Source organism: Coenobita brevimanus, chromosome 23 (assembly GCF_032717465.1).
Source record: "Coenobita brevimanus isolate Jiangsu-jjx chromosome 23, ASM3271746v2, whole genome shotgun sequence".
NCBI classification, from domain to species: Eukaryota; Metazoa; Arthropoda; class Malacostraca; order Decapoda; family Coenobitidae; genus Coenobita; species Coenobita brevimanus.
The window spans coordinates 69,115,886-69,131,431 of record NC_136976.1 but is presented as its reverse complement, the minus strand read 5'-3'; the positions used below and the strand labels follow the sequence as shown (position 1 = coordinate 69,131,431).

Genomic DNA, 15,546 nt, shown 5'->3' with positions numbered 1-15,546 from the left:
AAGCAGTATATGAAGATCATGGTCTATGCTGGCATGTGTACAGTGGCTCTTTCCACCTGATTTCAACTTTCCATTGTTAAGCAAAGTGTAAATGTTGATCCATGTTGGCATGTGTGTGGTGGGTCTTTTCACCTGATGGCAGCTTTCCACTGCTACACTATGTGTAAAGATCATGGTCTGTGCTGGCATGTTTACAGTGGGTCTTTTCACCTGATAGCAGCTTCCACTGACAGTCTTGAGCCATTTTCCTTCTCAAACCCATTCCTGAGGCCCATGTGCAGGACCCCATCCGGAGTCTTCCTCAGTCTGCCTCTGGGTATGCTTCACTCCACATTCATAATGGTCACCCTTCTTCTTTCCTTGAAAATTTCCACACCATGTTAGCTACAGGTTTGCATCACTTCTCTTAACATCTCTTATGTCTAATCCCTCATAGCACACAATTCTCAGCTGATACTCCTCTATCTCTCCATCTATCTATCTATGGCCAGACACCCCAATTCTGTAAGAGATTATCATTTTAGTCTGCTTGTATTTCACTGGCCAAGTATTACTGCCATACAGAATTCAGTCTTAACAAGTAGGAAGCTGTTGCAAGGGTACCCAGTAACAGCAAGTTTAGCTGTTACATAAGTTTTCCCGCTTGTCACAGGCAACGAAAAGCAACTTCAATAAGCAATTATTTTATTACTAAAATAAACAATAATTATTTCTGTGTTACAATGATAAATAACTATAAATCAACAACTTAGGTGCTATGACTTGAATACATATCTCGTATAAACATGATACATGAGTCTCTTGGCAGCATCTGGGTCAGTCTTCGCTAACCCCTCCAGCCAGCGGTCGAGAATGAGTTTGGATGGCAAGTGGAAAACTGAGCGCAGCCACTTGTATAGGCTAGGGCTCTGCAAGTAGAACCCCAGAGCCAGCATTTTCTCTCGCACACTGAATCTGAAATTTATGACACAGTGTAATGCAATGGGGACAGAGTGATGTATGGATGAGAATCTGACCCATTTTTCTGGTCATGTTGTTGGCAGTTCTCCCATTTTCATACTTTTCCTTACTTTGCTGTCTGGATCCTACCTCCTCCCGTCCTTAGGTGGGGAGCGGGGGATCGATGATGATCCGAACTACTGTCCAGCACTGTATATAATAATAGTATGGAATACAGTAAAGAATTAGGATGAATGGACTAGGCAAAAATGGATTCTTCAAATTTTGGAATGTAAACAAACTGTGTGGTTAGTACCATAGTTGTTTTTGGTGATCAACCCAGTCCGTCTGGCCTTGCAGAAATATCAACCACAGGCCCTGCTGGGTTGTCCCATGCAGTGAACTGATGTTCCCTATTGGTTGACGGTTCCTCACTGTTGCGAGAAGTGGAGAAATGCATGGAGGTTTGGCTCCCGAATGAATGCTGCATTTACGTTTCTCCACCTGGTTAACAGGGGCACCATACTAGGCTCCACTCCATTCCATATTTTACTTATATGGTTACCACCCAGCACTGTAAATGGTGTTCTGGGTTACAGGACACTGTTAGGCTTGTCACTCAGTATAGAGCCAGCTGAAGTGGGAAGAAGAACAAAAGTGACAGGGCGGAAAAGAAGTAGGAAGAAGGACTGGCAGACAAAGAAACAGAATGATAAAAATGAAGGAAGAAACAGACAGCACTACATTAAGTGAATGGATGATGAGCACCACCATCTACCACTGTGCTACAGGTGTGTGGTGGTGTTTCAAGGGTATCTGTTATTAAAAGAGAAGCAGCATGATGGGATATACAAGCAAAAGAGCAGTACAAGAAGAAAGAAATACAGTATGTGGCTGGGGTGAATACAAAGAAAGTTCTGATGGAAAAGGGAATATATAACTAAGAGTAAGAACGAAGTTGAAAGAAGGAAAAATAGAAATGAAGAGGACTAATGAAAAATGTATGTTAACTTTTCAACTTGAAATCCATGGACCCTTTGGGATTATGGTGTATTTTAAAAAGGGTTCACCAGACAACGAAAAGGTGGAAAATTTTAGGAAATTCAAGAAATTTTTGAAACTGTGAGGATAAAGAAGCCTGGAGATAATTTGTCATTGCCATCCCCTGTTCTGGAGTTTCCAGGCACAGGCACGGAGTAGGAGCTGATAATGATGAAAGGGGATTACTGTATATTAATTACTCATATCTGACACACTTGGTGTGAATACAGATTCTTTCTGTATTATTACAGAGGTACTGTATTATGTGCCTGAATATGGTAGGTGGGGGCATCCATCATCCACCCACTCAATGAAGGGATGCCTTATGGTCTCTACACAAAGTGACAAGCCGAATGGCTTCCTGTACCCAGGAAACCATTTACTATGGTGGGTGGTAACCATATAACCAGGGTTTTTGGCTGGGTTAACGGTCCCTAAGATTTGCCTAGCTAAAATCACTTAATCATGGCAAACGTATCAGAGCCTCGGAGGGGCCAATACCTACCAAGGGACCAAACCAAATGGGCAGATTCACATGGCCATGTGAAGTGTGAGAGACATGAATGAGGAGAGCAAGAGGGTGGAAGTGGTGAATGTGTTCAAGCGTGCGAGATATGCCATGATGGCATTGTCTGAAACAAAGTTGAAAATGTGTTAAGTGGAGGAGTGGGAGGGTGTGAAATGTGTAAGACTGGACATGAATGGGCAAGGAAGATGCAAGGAAGGAGTTGCTTTGTTGATGAATGAGGTGTGGCAGAGTGGAATGAGAGATTACAGAATGTGTCATCTCGAGATGCAAGCATGTCAAGTTCAAGTTTGGGAAGGTGAAAGTGGCAGTGATTGTAGCATATGCACCGTGTGATGACAGGAATGAGAGAAAGGAAGACAGGTTTGGGGATAAGCTGGATGAAGCAGTGGGAGAAATGCCCAGGAGGTATAAAGTGATTGTAATGGACGATATGAATGGAAGAGTAAGCACTGGTCCTGAGGATGATATAATGGGTTGTAATGGAGTACCAGGAGAAAATTGTATGGGGAAACGATTGAAGGAAATGTGCCAGGAAAGGAGGTTGTGCATTTGTAACTCATATTTCAAAACCAAAGATGCACATAAATATATATATACAGTATATACGGTATATATATGTGGAGAGGATGGAGGGTGAAAGACTGACGAAGAGAGTGTATGTGAGTGAGGTGGAGGGGGGAAGAGGGAGGGGGAGGCCGAGGATGAGATGGAGGGATGGGGTGGAGAGGTATATGAGAGAGGGGGGTGTGAGTTGGGAGCAGGGCAGTGAGATGGCGGGAGACAGGGCGACTTGGAGGCGATTTGTTTGTGGCCACCCCAAACGGGATTGAGGCGTCTGGCAATATATATATATATATATATATCTCACCCTCATTCATTAGAGCCACCCCCACATCCACTGCCCTACCCTGCACCTCCTTTACAACCCCATCCATGTATATATTAAACGGCCATGGAGACATCACACAACTCTGTTTCAGTCCCCCATTGAGATCAAAGAACTCACTCAGCTCACCATCCATTCGCACCGTAGCCCTAGCTCCCTCGTACATACTCTTCACAGCACTCAACAATTTCCCCTCCACTCCATATATTCTTAAAACCTTCCACATACCTTGCCTATCTATTCTGTCATAAGCTTTCTCTAAGTCCATGAAGGCAGCATATATAATATACATATTTATTTATATATACAGTAATCCCTTCAATATCCGATGTAATAGAGCCATAGGCAGGTCCAGATAGTGGTCCTGTCCGGATACTGGGCCCCAGCTTATGGACTTGTACTTATGGACTCTAACTCAGAGAAACACCTATACAACTCCCTCTGGACATGCATTGCACCTATTTAAGACCCAAATCACACCAAAAAAGGACATAAAAGACTGAAATAAATGCAAAAGAATCATAGAATGAGGTTTTAGAGGTGAGTTTATACAATATTAAACATCTGGGTACTTACAAGTCCCTGGCTCCTGGACTGGTTTGAACCGCCAGTTTGCAGTTCACAGTTAATCCTCTGCACTCTAAATTCTAATTTCTTAACACTGCACAACACTGTAAATTCCTGTGTGTCTAGTGGCGAGGTATTGCAGTTTATTCACTGTTCATTAACAAAAAACAAGCACCTGTGGCTTGCACTGCTATGAGCATCTACTCTCGATCGGAGTTAGACTGTGACTGTTGATGATGGTGAGGTAACAGAGTTGCCAGATCGCAATGGCCACATTACCAATCTCCTCAACTTTCATTACCAAATTTAACTTTTCATTACCAAATTCGTAAAGCTAGCATTTATTCTTCACTAATTATATGTACGAGTGGAAATACATGTAATCACTCTTCTTATAATTAACACCATGTTGATTATTTTCACGCTATGTAGGGTAGCAGATTAATCAGAGAGAGCAAACAATCCACCATCTTCATCCTGTGTATCCTCATACATGTGAAAAATCCATTTGGTAATGCATTATTCTGATTCATTACCAAATGAATTTTTCATTACCAAATTGGCCCACACTTGGTAATGAAAAATACCAAATGGCAACCCTGACAGGGGAGGGGGGAGGGGGGAGGAAGGAAGGGTTGAAGGGACCATGGTGTAACAGCTGTTCGGCGCCAGGTGGCAATTTCAAATTACGGGTGGGAAAAAAGTCAGATTTTTTTCTAATTTTTTTGCAGTTTTTGGCCCATTTTGGGAATGTTGGATCCCAGGACAATTAGGTCCGGTTAATGGGGATGTTCAGATATTGGACGTTCGGATATTAGAGGGATTACTGTAATATACTGTACTTATATATATATATATATATATATATATATATATATATATATATATATATATATATATATAATATACATATATATATATATATAATATACATATATATATATATAATATACATACATATAATACATATATATATATTATATATATATATATATATATATATATATAATATACATAATATATATATTACATATGTAATATACATATATATATATATAAATATATATATATACTGTATATATATAATATACATATATATGTAATATATATATATATAAAACATATATATTATATATATATATATATATATATATATATGTAATATATATATATATATATATATATATATATATATATATATATATATATATATATATATATATATATATATATATATATATAATATACTTATATATATATATATATATATATATATATATATATATATATATATATATATATATATATATATATATAATATACATATATATATATAATATACATACATATAATACATATAATATACTTATATATATATATATATATATATATATATTTATATACACACACACGATACAGAGGGAACAGGGATCGTGTTGAAATGGAGCCTGATTATGTGTTCATAGAGAGGTCGATGCTGAGAATGGTTGCTGATATGAGGGCAGTAAGAGGACGATGTGGAGGTCTGTTAGATCATATGACTGTGGTATGCAAGATCAAGCTGAGAGGAGTGAGGTGGACCAGGAGAGAGGCTGCAAGTTGTGAAGCTGAGGATCAAAGAATGGCACATAAATATAGGACCAAAGTACAGGAGGAGTTGCAATCAGTGAATTGGAATAAAATGGATCTGGACAGCCTGAGGAATGCATATAGGGATTGCTTAGTTAGGAATGCTAAAGCAGTGTGTGGTGTGGCAAGAGTAACAACAAAGACGAAAGGTACAGCATGGTGGGATGAAGAGATTACATGAGCAATGGAGGAAAAGAGGAAGAAATTGCTAGATGGTTACAGGACAGGGGTTCAATTGAAATAAGGACTGAATACACTGAGAGCAAGAAGCCTGTAACGAGAATAGTGATGAGGAAAAAGGAGGAGGTAAATGATGATCTGGGAAAAAATGTAAATTACTCTCCAAACAGATGCGGAAATGTATATGTGACAGCAGAAAGAAATTTAAAAGTGTGAAGGATGTAAGTGGTACATTATTAACCCATGGGGAAGAAGTAAGGACCAGATGGAAAGAATATTTTGAATGCCTGATGACTGGGAATGGACAGAGCAATGCGACTATTAATATGACTGGTTTTGGGGGTGTGCAGAGAAGGAATGCAGTGCCAGGAAATGTGACACTCGCATAGGTGAAGAACGCTGTGAAGCTGCTGAAAAATGGGAAAGCAGCTAGGGTCGATGAGGTGTAAGCGGTGATGATTAAGCATAGTGGAGATAGTGGAATGAAGTGCTTGTTGGAGATACGAAAGAAGGCAGGGATGAGTGAAACTGGGCCAGCAAAGTAGAAAAAGGCTGTGATTGTACCACTGTACAGTAATAAAGGTGAGTAAAGTGAGTGCAAGAATTATCATGGCATAAGTTTACTGAGTGTTGTAAGGAAGGTATGTGGAAGAATTATTATAGAGAAAGTAAGAGAGAGATCAGAAGTCCTAGTCAGTGATGAACAGGGTGGCTTTAGGAGTGGCAGAGAATGTATGGATCAAAGATTTGCAGTGAGACAGATTGTGGGGAAGGCTTGTGAGAAGGACTTTATGGTGTTTATGGCATTCACAGATCTGAGAAAAGCATACGACAAAGTAGACAGAGATGTACTGTGGAAGGTTTTCCACATGTGCGGTGTAGAGGGAAAGCTGCTAGGTGCCGTCAAGAGTTTTTATGATGGTAGTGAGGCATGTGTAGGGGTAAATGGAGAGCCAGGTGAATGGTTCACAATCAGTGAGGCCGTGCAACAAGGTTGTGTGATGTCCCCATGGTTGTTCAATACATATATATATGGATGGGGTGATGAAAGAAGCAAAAACGCGAATAATGGAGAGAGGGATGACGTTGGTAATGAATGGTTATGGATGGAATATCTCTAATTTGTTGTATGCTGATGTCTGCGAGCGTCGCACCTTGAGAGTAAATGCAGAAAAGAGTAAAAGGATGGTAATCAAGAGAAGGTGACTTCCAGTGTGATGCTACAGTGAATGGGGAGAGACTGGAATTGGTGAGACTTCAAATACTTGAGTACAGTGAAGAGAGAAAAATGTGCAAAAGAAGTGGAATGTAGAGCAACACATGGAAGGAAAGTAGCTGGTGCTATGAAGGGCCTGATAAGAAACAGAGGCTTGAGTTTTGCAGCTGCATGAGGCTTACATGAAGGAGTGTTAGTGGCAACTTTAACATATGGATGTGAGACTAAGGTGTGGCATGAAAATGAAAAGTCAAGAGTGGAAGCAGTGGAGATTGGACTGCTGAGGAATGTACATGGAGTACAGAGAGTGGATGGGATACAAAGTAATGTGATTCATGAAAGATGTGGAGTGAGGAAATCTGTGGACACCAGAATCGAAGAAGGTGTACTGAGATGGTATGGTCACGAGGAGAGAATGGATAACAACAGAAGTGGTGAAAAAGGTATATCTGAGCGAATTTGAAGAAGGGATGGGACAAGGTAGGCCAAGGAGAAGGTGGAGGGATATAGTGGATGACTGAGGGAGGAAGAGAATTATGGAAGTGGGTGAGACAAGGGGACTGATAAGAGATTGAGCTGGCGGGATGAATGTTGAGAGAAGTGCATGATCAGGGATTTGGCACTCCTTTTTAACGTGACAGCGTTCGGACTGACTCTATCAGATACGTTTATGTGAACCTGTAGGATGTGGTGAAAGTTTTTTGGCATATCGGATAGAGCCAGGATTACGGGGGCTTGAATGATGAGTGAATGGAAGCGTAGGCCATTGAACAGGGCAAACTTGGACTGTTTGGATGTTGCTACTCCTCACCCTGCCCTAGGGTGGGAAAGGAGGTCCGGATGATGATGATGATGATGATGATGATGATGATGATGATGATGATGATGATGATGTGCCTGAAGACTAGCAATTGCACCAGTCTTTCCTACTTACTGGTTTATAGTCATACATCTAAAAAAGTTATAAAGTGATAACTTGTTGATGTCATATGTTTGTTGTTCTGTGACTTGATCTTCCATTAATTAGTTAGATATGAGGGCTGGGCCAACTCTTACTAACAAAATCCAATTTCAAACAAGATAGAATATACAGATGACCTTCACTTGTAAGTGGCCATAACAGGCCTGAAGCTGAGGACCAAGTGATCCTTAAGTGAGTGGTGTAATAACTTGGTCATTAAGATGCAAACAAGTAAATTAAAGGCTGGCTGTATAAGTCTGTTAACCAATTCACTCCTAGGATGTGTGTTTTTTTTTTATTGTTCTTGTGACCACTATACAGTTTCATTCATCATGAGAGAGTTGTTTTGCAATGACTAGGTTAATGAAAGCTACACCTAACTCTATTCACTATGAAATGTCTGTCCAAAGGTGAATAAAATGGTCTGGAAATAGCAAGAATTAAAATACAAATTGTTGCAAAGGAAAGGAAATGTTCCCCTGAGCTAGACCTCATTAGATCATATGGCCCTGCTAGGTGACAGGAGGCCACTTCCCCTCCCGTTACGGCAGCTACCGTGCTTGGCTTGAACTCACGACTCCCCCGGTCCCAAGTTCAACACTCTACCAGAGTCACCCTGCCTTCTACAAAATGTTGGGACATACCTTATACCTTGCATATTATTACATCCAGACTTTAGCTGAAGTGTAAAGAATATCAACTGATCTTCTGAGAGGAAACTTGAAGCGCCATACACAAGGTCAGCCAAAGTGTATACTCGAGGTCTCTTGCGTAGCTCCTGCAGTGCCCGGTAGTATCTCTGACGCAGTGATATCACCTGCTGGCTGCAAGATATACTGTATTGAGGAGGAGGAAGGCTTAGTAGTAATGCCTATTACACAATGGTCATTAAGGCAGACAATCAAGTTTCACCATGGAACAACCTTTCTATAGAATAATAACATGCAACAATCAAAAGTTACATCTAGGTCTCCACTTCTAATGAAGGGTGGTAAATATAGGAGAAAATGGAAAGACAAGTCATACTGAAAGCTTATGATAATGGCGACAATGGGTGTTGCACAGCTATTATACTAATGGAATACACCTAATACAGTAAAAGTCCTTTAATCCGACACCCAATGGTCCGGAAATCCCGACTGTTCGGACTTTTCAACCCAGGGTCATTTTGTGCTTTTTCGGGTAATAAATTGAGATAAAATACGAAAAAAATAGACAACTATCAAAAAATAGCCGAAAGCGTGCGCTGAACTATCCAATTCTGCACCCAAAGCTTAGTCAACAACCCGTGCCGACATTCTGGAGGTTCCGAATCCTCCCGACTGTATGTTTACCCAGCTGATTGTGCGTGTTGTACATTCCACGTGTTGTCTACCAAATTTGCTTGTTCTTTTTTTCAGTATTTCACTAGAATGGCTCTTACTACACTACCTACTACTGGTATGAAGAGGAAGCATGTTACAATTACTATTAGTAAGAAATTAGAAATAATGCAACGGCTGGAGAAGGGTGCACTGATGAAGGACTTCTTATTTTGGGAGTGTTTTTTTTTTAACATTTTCTGGTATCTGTCTGATAGTCCAGAAAATCTGATAATCCAGACAGTCTGTGGGCTGCTGCAGTCCAGATTAAAGGACTTTTACTGTAACATCATTATTTAATTCAAACACAAAAGTATACTAACATCTCAGTACAGTACTATATTGCTTTCAAACACCAAGATGTCAAGTGAAGAAAGTAGGTACTGTATTGTGGTACCCATACTATGCACTTTATGAATGACAACTCTTAGATAAAATGCTGCCATTTTTAAAAATAATATACCGTACAGTGGGTACAGTACCACAAAAGAATCACAGAATAAAAATGAGCAGTATATGGTAGTAAGACCATATCTAATATTTATGACTCAGATCTTACCTGATTACTTGTTTCTGCTTTTTCTTCCTTAAAGGAGAGGACATCTCTGCCTTGCTGCTCTCCTTTTCTTGTTTGTTTTCATCTCGCCTTGTACAGGAAGACGATGGCTGGCTGTGCATCTCTGGTTCTGACTGTAAATCATTCTTTACACTTGGTATTCTAAGAGGTGTAATAGTTTTGGTACACTCTGTGTATGTAATTACATGATATAATATATACTCTTCATTATCAACAGACTCAATTTGACCAGTATTTATAATTTGTACTTTTGTGTTTCCATCTGGACCTAGTACACCCTCTAACCCATCACTACCCACACTGTCATCCTTTGAATCACTGGGTGTCTTGACTGTGCTAGTATTAAAATCTGAAGGTGTGAAAATGTCTTCATCATTTTCATTTATATCCCCAAGTAGACTGTCACTTGGAAAGTCATCTTCTATTGAAAATTTCTTTCCAAAGACACCAATATAACTGGAAAATAAGTCATCATCAAATGGATCAGACATTTCAGCCCTTCTGCCTCGCCCTCTGCCCCGTCCTCGGCTGGGAAACTTAGGAAAGCTAGAAAGGAAGCTATCCTCCTCCTCATCAGATGTGTTGAAGTCAGCGACAAAGTCATCCAGAATTTTTGACCTTCTCTTTCTCTTTGGTTTTACTTCTATATCTGTCTCACCATCTCCAGGGTCCTCTGTGCTATCATAAGACAACAAGGAAGTCCTATTTGTTTTACTGGTACTATCATATAAAATGTTTGTAGAGGATTCTTGATCATTATTTACACTGGATGTTTGCTGTGAGGGTGTCATCCTTGGTATAAATGTTCCTTTTCTAGGACGACCTCTTTTTCTTTTGAAGGTAACTTGATCATCAGTAGGATTTGTACTTGTAGAAGCTTGTGAGTGACAAGATTCAGATATTCCCTTGTTGTTTGTCTCACTGCTATTACTGTTTCCGTCACCAACGTTATTTTCAATCTCCTTTACAACATTTTCTTTTTTTACTGATTTTACTGCTGTGTTTGCTGATATAATAATTCTTCCCTCCTCACCATAAGTGTGTTTCCCACCCATATTCTTAGCTTCAGAACACACAGGTCCATGGAGTCCTTCCTCTGCCTCAGACATACACTCCATTTTCACAATCAGCTCTTCTTGAACATTTTCTGTATAAAGAGAGCTATTATCAGCATAGTAATGGTTATACTGAAGTCCTACATACATTACAGTAATACTTTTACAATATTTTCCATTTTAATTATAACAGAAGTGTATATACTATTTATCTCGTGATGCTAACTGGGTTAGTAGGCAAGCAAAATACCATGACTGTACATCAAGAAAAATGTATCATCATAGTAACCATCATCATAATTACCATAATCCTGTTTTCTTGCTGATGTAAAAATGGACTGGCACAAGCTAAAAATAAGGGGGGAGGGAAACTATCAAAAGAGTACAGAATGAAATGAAATGCATCATAGCTACATACATACATCATAATCCTGTGTTGCCCCATGGGAAGCACAGGGGCCTAGGGCTAGGCAAGTTGGTCCTGACATTTAAGATGAGTGACCAGCCTCACTCATCCCTATCCCTGAGTGGCATTACGTGAGCAATGAACCCCAACCACCCCTTGGATATACACCTGTACAGGCTCAATCCGACTGGAGTACCTTAATTATCCACTAAACCACCAGGCACCATAATTTGGTTATATGGTTACCACCCAGCATAGTAAATGGTTTCCTGGTGTACAGGAAATTATTTGCCTTTTTACTCAGTGTAGAGTCACCCACTGACAGGAGGAAAAGGAAAGAATGAAGGAAAGAAAGACAGAAGAGGAAGGAAGGAAAAAAGGAAAGGAAGAGAGGAAAGGGCAGTTACCCAAGAGCAGCACTACACTAAATGAGTGGATGAGCACCCCCACTACCACCTATAAATCCATTTACCGGGTAATCATCACTGAATCCTTCAAAAATTCTAAGCTACTTTTCTAAGGCAAAATCCTTCCATTTCATTAGATTTCTTTTACAACACCTAATGAGTTTAGAAAACAAAGGACACTCTTGATTGCTACACCCATCCCAACTGTGTCTACCACCCTAACACATCCCAAAAAGTGTCCTTTCCCTTTAGGCACACCCCTCAAATACATCCCAGCCGCATACCACATCCACCTCAGGCACACTTTGGACACACTTCTGTAGGTAAAGTGAGCGTGTGATGCTCATAAAAATCAATGTTTGCATCTTGCCAGATTTCTTCCTTGAGGGAGGAGCTGTGACTCGGTGAGCAAGTGACACTGACATGATGTGCAGTAATTATTTGGCTGCATCTGTGAGTATGCCAAAAATATGTTAAACTATAATGCATCTCCAAAAATGCTTCATCCAACAATTTCCATCCTTAGTCAAATTTATGCTGCAGTTCCTCAACCCCTATACAGTAAATCGGCATATCCTACATATTGCATGCATCCAATTCAGTTCTATCCTTTATAAAATTTTTTGCTCCCTTTGTGCCCATTTCATTTAGTTTCATATATTCACTTATAGCATCCTGCCTTCTGGGCATTGCATGCCTCCTCCTACCATCAATCTCATTCACATATTTCTCTTTGTGCAGATATGAAAGAACCAAAGGATAGGAACCAACAAAATTATCCCTTAAAAAGCTGAAAAAAGAAAAGCAAAATACAGACACAGTAAGGAAAATAACAAAGGAATTAGTTACAAAAGAACAGGGAGGTTTCAGGAAGGGAAGAGTTTGTGTAGATCAGATGGCTATTCGTCCTAAGGCATTTAGTGGAAAAGTTTCTAGAGGGAAAGAAGTTGTATGTGGTCCTCATGGATTTGGAGAAAGCATTTGACAGAGTGGATAGACAAGGAATGTGGAAAATGTTACAAATATATGGAGTAAATGGGAAGCTGCTGAAAGCCATGAAGAATATGTACAGTATGAGGGTGCTAGGGCTGTAGTGTGTGTGAATGGTGAATTGTGTGAATTTTTCTATACGAATGTTGGACTGAAACAGGTATGTGTCATGTCTCCATGGTTGTCCAATCTGTATAAGGATAGAGTTATAAAAGAGATACAAGGTAGGGCAGTGGATGTTTGAGCAGCCCTAATGAGAGAGGGCTGTGTTTGGAAACTTCCTGTTCTATTGTTTGCATATGATACAGTACTGTTAAGTGAAGATGCAGGGGAACTGCAAGACTTGGTGAATGAGTTTGGGAGTGTGTGTAAGAAACAGAATCTAAAGATGAATGTATGGAAGAGTAAAGCTGTGGTCTTCGAGAGAAATGAGGTTACCAAATGCACAGTGAGGCTGGATGGTGGAAAGTGGAGAATGTGAGTGTATTTAAGTACTTGGGTAGTGTGATGAGTAGGGATGGAAGTTTAGAGGATGAAGTGCTTGAAGGAATAAAACAGGGAAGAAGGGCTGCTAGCTCTTTGAAAGCAGTCATCAGAAATAAAGAAGGGGGCATGGAAGTAAAAAAGCCACTGCATGATAGTATGGTACTGTACTGTGATACCAACTCTAACATATGGAAGGGATGCTTGGATCTTGGTGGAAGGACACAAGTCGAGTGACAGCAGTGGAAATGAGTTATCATCTGAGTGTGGCACGTGGAGTTACATGAAGAGATAGCCTGACAAATGAAGGAGTGTTGTGGTGTGGATATGGATGTGACAGAATGCATCAGAAGTACAGTGAAGTGGTTTGGCCATGCAGAGAGGGTGGAGAGTGAAAAACTAATGAGGACAGTGTGAGTGAGGTGGAGGGGGGGAGGGGAAGGAGACCAAGGATGAGACAGAGGGATGAAGTGGAGAGGTACAGGCTATGATAGAGGGGTCTGTGAGTTGGGGAGAGGGTGACATACAGGCAATTTGTTTTTGGCCACCTCTTACAGGATTAAGGTGTCTGGCTATAAACAGACAGAAAATAAAGATCCATGCTGTCCATACCCATGTTATTCAATAACACCTTCTATTACCTACTGTTACAGTATCCAGATATGAAAAAATATCTAGTCAGATAAGTCTAACAAAATGAAACATAGACAGTACGACAGACCCCTGTTATTCAAAGGGGTTAAGTTATGGAAAGTGGACTGGATAACAATTTATCAGATACTGGGACAGTTATAACATGGGTTCAATGGGGTCATGTTTGTGGGCCAGGAGCACCCATCCATAACTGAAAATAATAATGATGATGATGATAATAATAATAATAATAATAATAATAATAATAATAATAATAATAATAATAATAATAATACCCCTTAGACTGCTTCCTAAACCTCCTCTGATGCCTAACCTAACTACTTTCCTTCATTTAAAAAAAAAAAAAAACATGCCTTTTGATCACTACCACTACACACAATTCACTGCAGGGGGTTTGCGATGTTATGCAAGGGAGTGAGAGAATGATGCAGCACGATAAACACGAGATGCAATCACTGCGCAGGACATGTGAGAGAGTGAGTGAGGGATGGAGTGGCCCAGCTGTTCAAAGGAGAGGCTGGAGCTGTAAGGCTTGTACAGAAGTGCTGGAACAGGTTTTGCTGCATGTAAACATTGGTGGTCATTTTGCCTCCAACAGGTGACAGTTAGCTGTGTTTGTGTGTGGGGAGGGGGGTGGGGGGGGCAGGCTTTTTTGCCTGCTACCTTCACTTACAGTAAGCAATGCACTGAATACAGGGAGGTGGTCTGAACTTATTTCACATTGTTACTGAGATTTATCAATTACTGGGAGATCAGATAATGGGGGTGTGCTGCACTTTCACCCCTTCCTCAAAAGGTGGTTACTTCTGATATAGCATGTTTATCATGGCACTTGATGCCCTTTCATGTGACTTCAGAAACGGACTCCCATGGGAGATGTTGTGTGCTGATGATTTGGTGTTGATTGCAGAGAATGAAAGGGAGGCGGAGGAAAGATTTAGGAAGTGGAGAGACGGTATGGAGTACAAGGGCTTAAGGGTAAATGCAGATAAAAACAAAAGTGATGATATCTAGGTTTGGTGGCAGTACTGTCAAAAAAGAGGGACAGTGGCAATGTGCAGTTTGCCACAAAGGCGTGGGAAGTAATTCCATCTTGTGCAGTGTTTGTGATAAATGGGTGCACAGGAGATGTAATGGTATTAGGGGTAGACTGCGAGATAATGCTGATTTTATGTGTGCAGCATGTCGGGGAGAGCAGGTGGAGACTGTCAGGCGTGAAAGGATTGAAGTTGCTGGTGAGTCTCTTGAGTGTGTGGAAGAGTTTTATTATTTGGGAGACATGTTATGTGCTGGAGGTGGGGCTGGTGCTAGCTCTGTGGCTAGGGTGAGAAGTGGTTGGAAGAAGTTCAGGGAGCTGTTGCCTCTCCTGACAGAGAGAACTCTCCCTACATGCTAAGGGGTCTTTGTATGCAGCATGTGTTAGGAGTGTGATGCTATATGGTAGTGAGACCTGGGCAGTAAGGGAAGAGGATATTCGCAGGCTCAAATGTACAAAATGACAATGATTAGCTGGATGTGCAGTGCATCCCTGCGTACAAGGCCTGGGGGGGCTGGGTTTACGATGGAAGAGTTGAGAGGTAGGATGGGACTGGAGTGTATTGGTGTTGTGATGAGGAGAGGTAGATTAAGATGATTTGGGCATGTGGAGAGGATGGGGGATGATAA

General features: G+C 40.5%; 1 protein-coding gene across 1 annotated transcript in view; it reads right to left on the bottom strand.

Annotated features, from left to right (window-relative positions):
* Window positions 1-667: 667 nt before the first annotated feature.
* LOC145392740 (uncharacterized) overlaps window positions 668-15,546 on the bottom strand; it is a 32,343-nt gene continuing 17,464 nt past the window's right edge. Inside the window, exons 3-5 of the mRNA XM_080267038.1 lie at window positions 9,869-11,033; window positions 8,593-8,784; window positions 668-954 (exon numbers count right to left, since the gene is read on the bottom strand). Coding sequence (XP_080123164.1) covers window positions 756-954; window positions 8,593-8,784; window positions 9,869-11,033 — 1,556 coding nt within the window. The 3' untranslated portion in view covers window positions 668-755. The remainder of the gene's footprint in view (window positions 955-8,592; window positions 8,785-9,868; window positions 11,034-15,546) is intronic.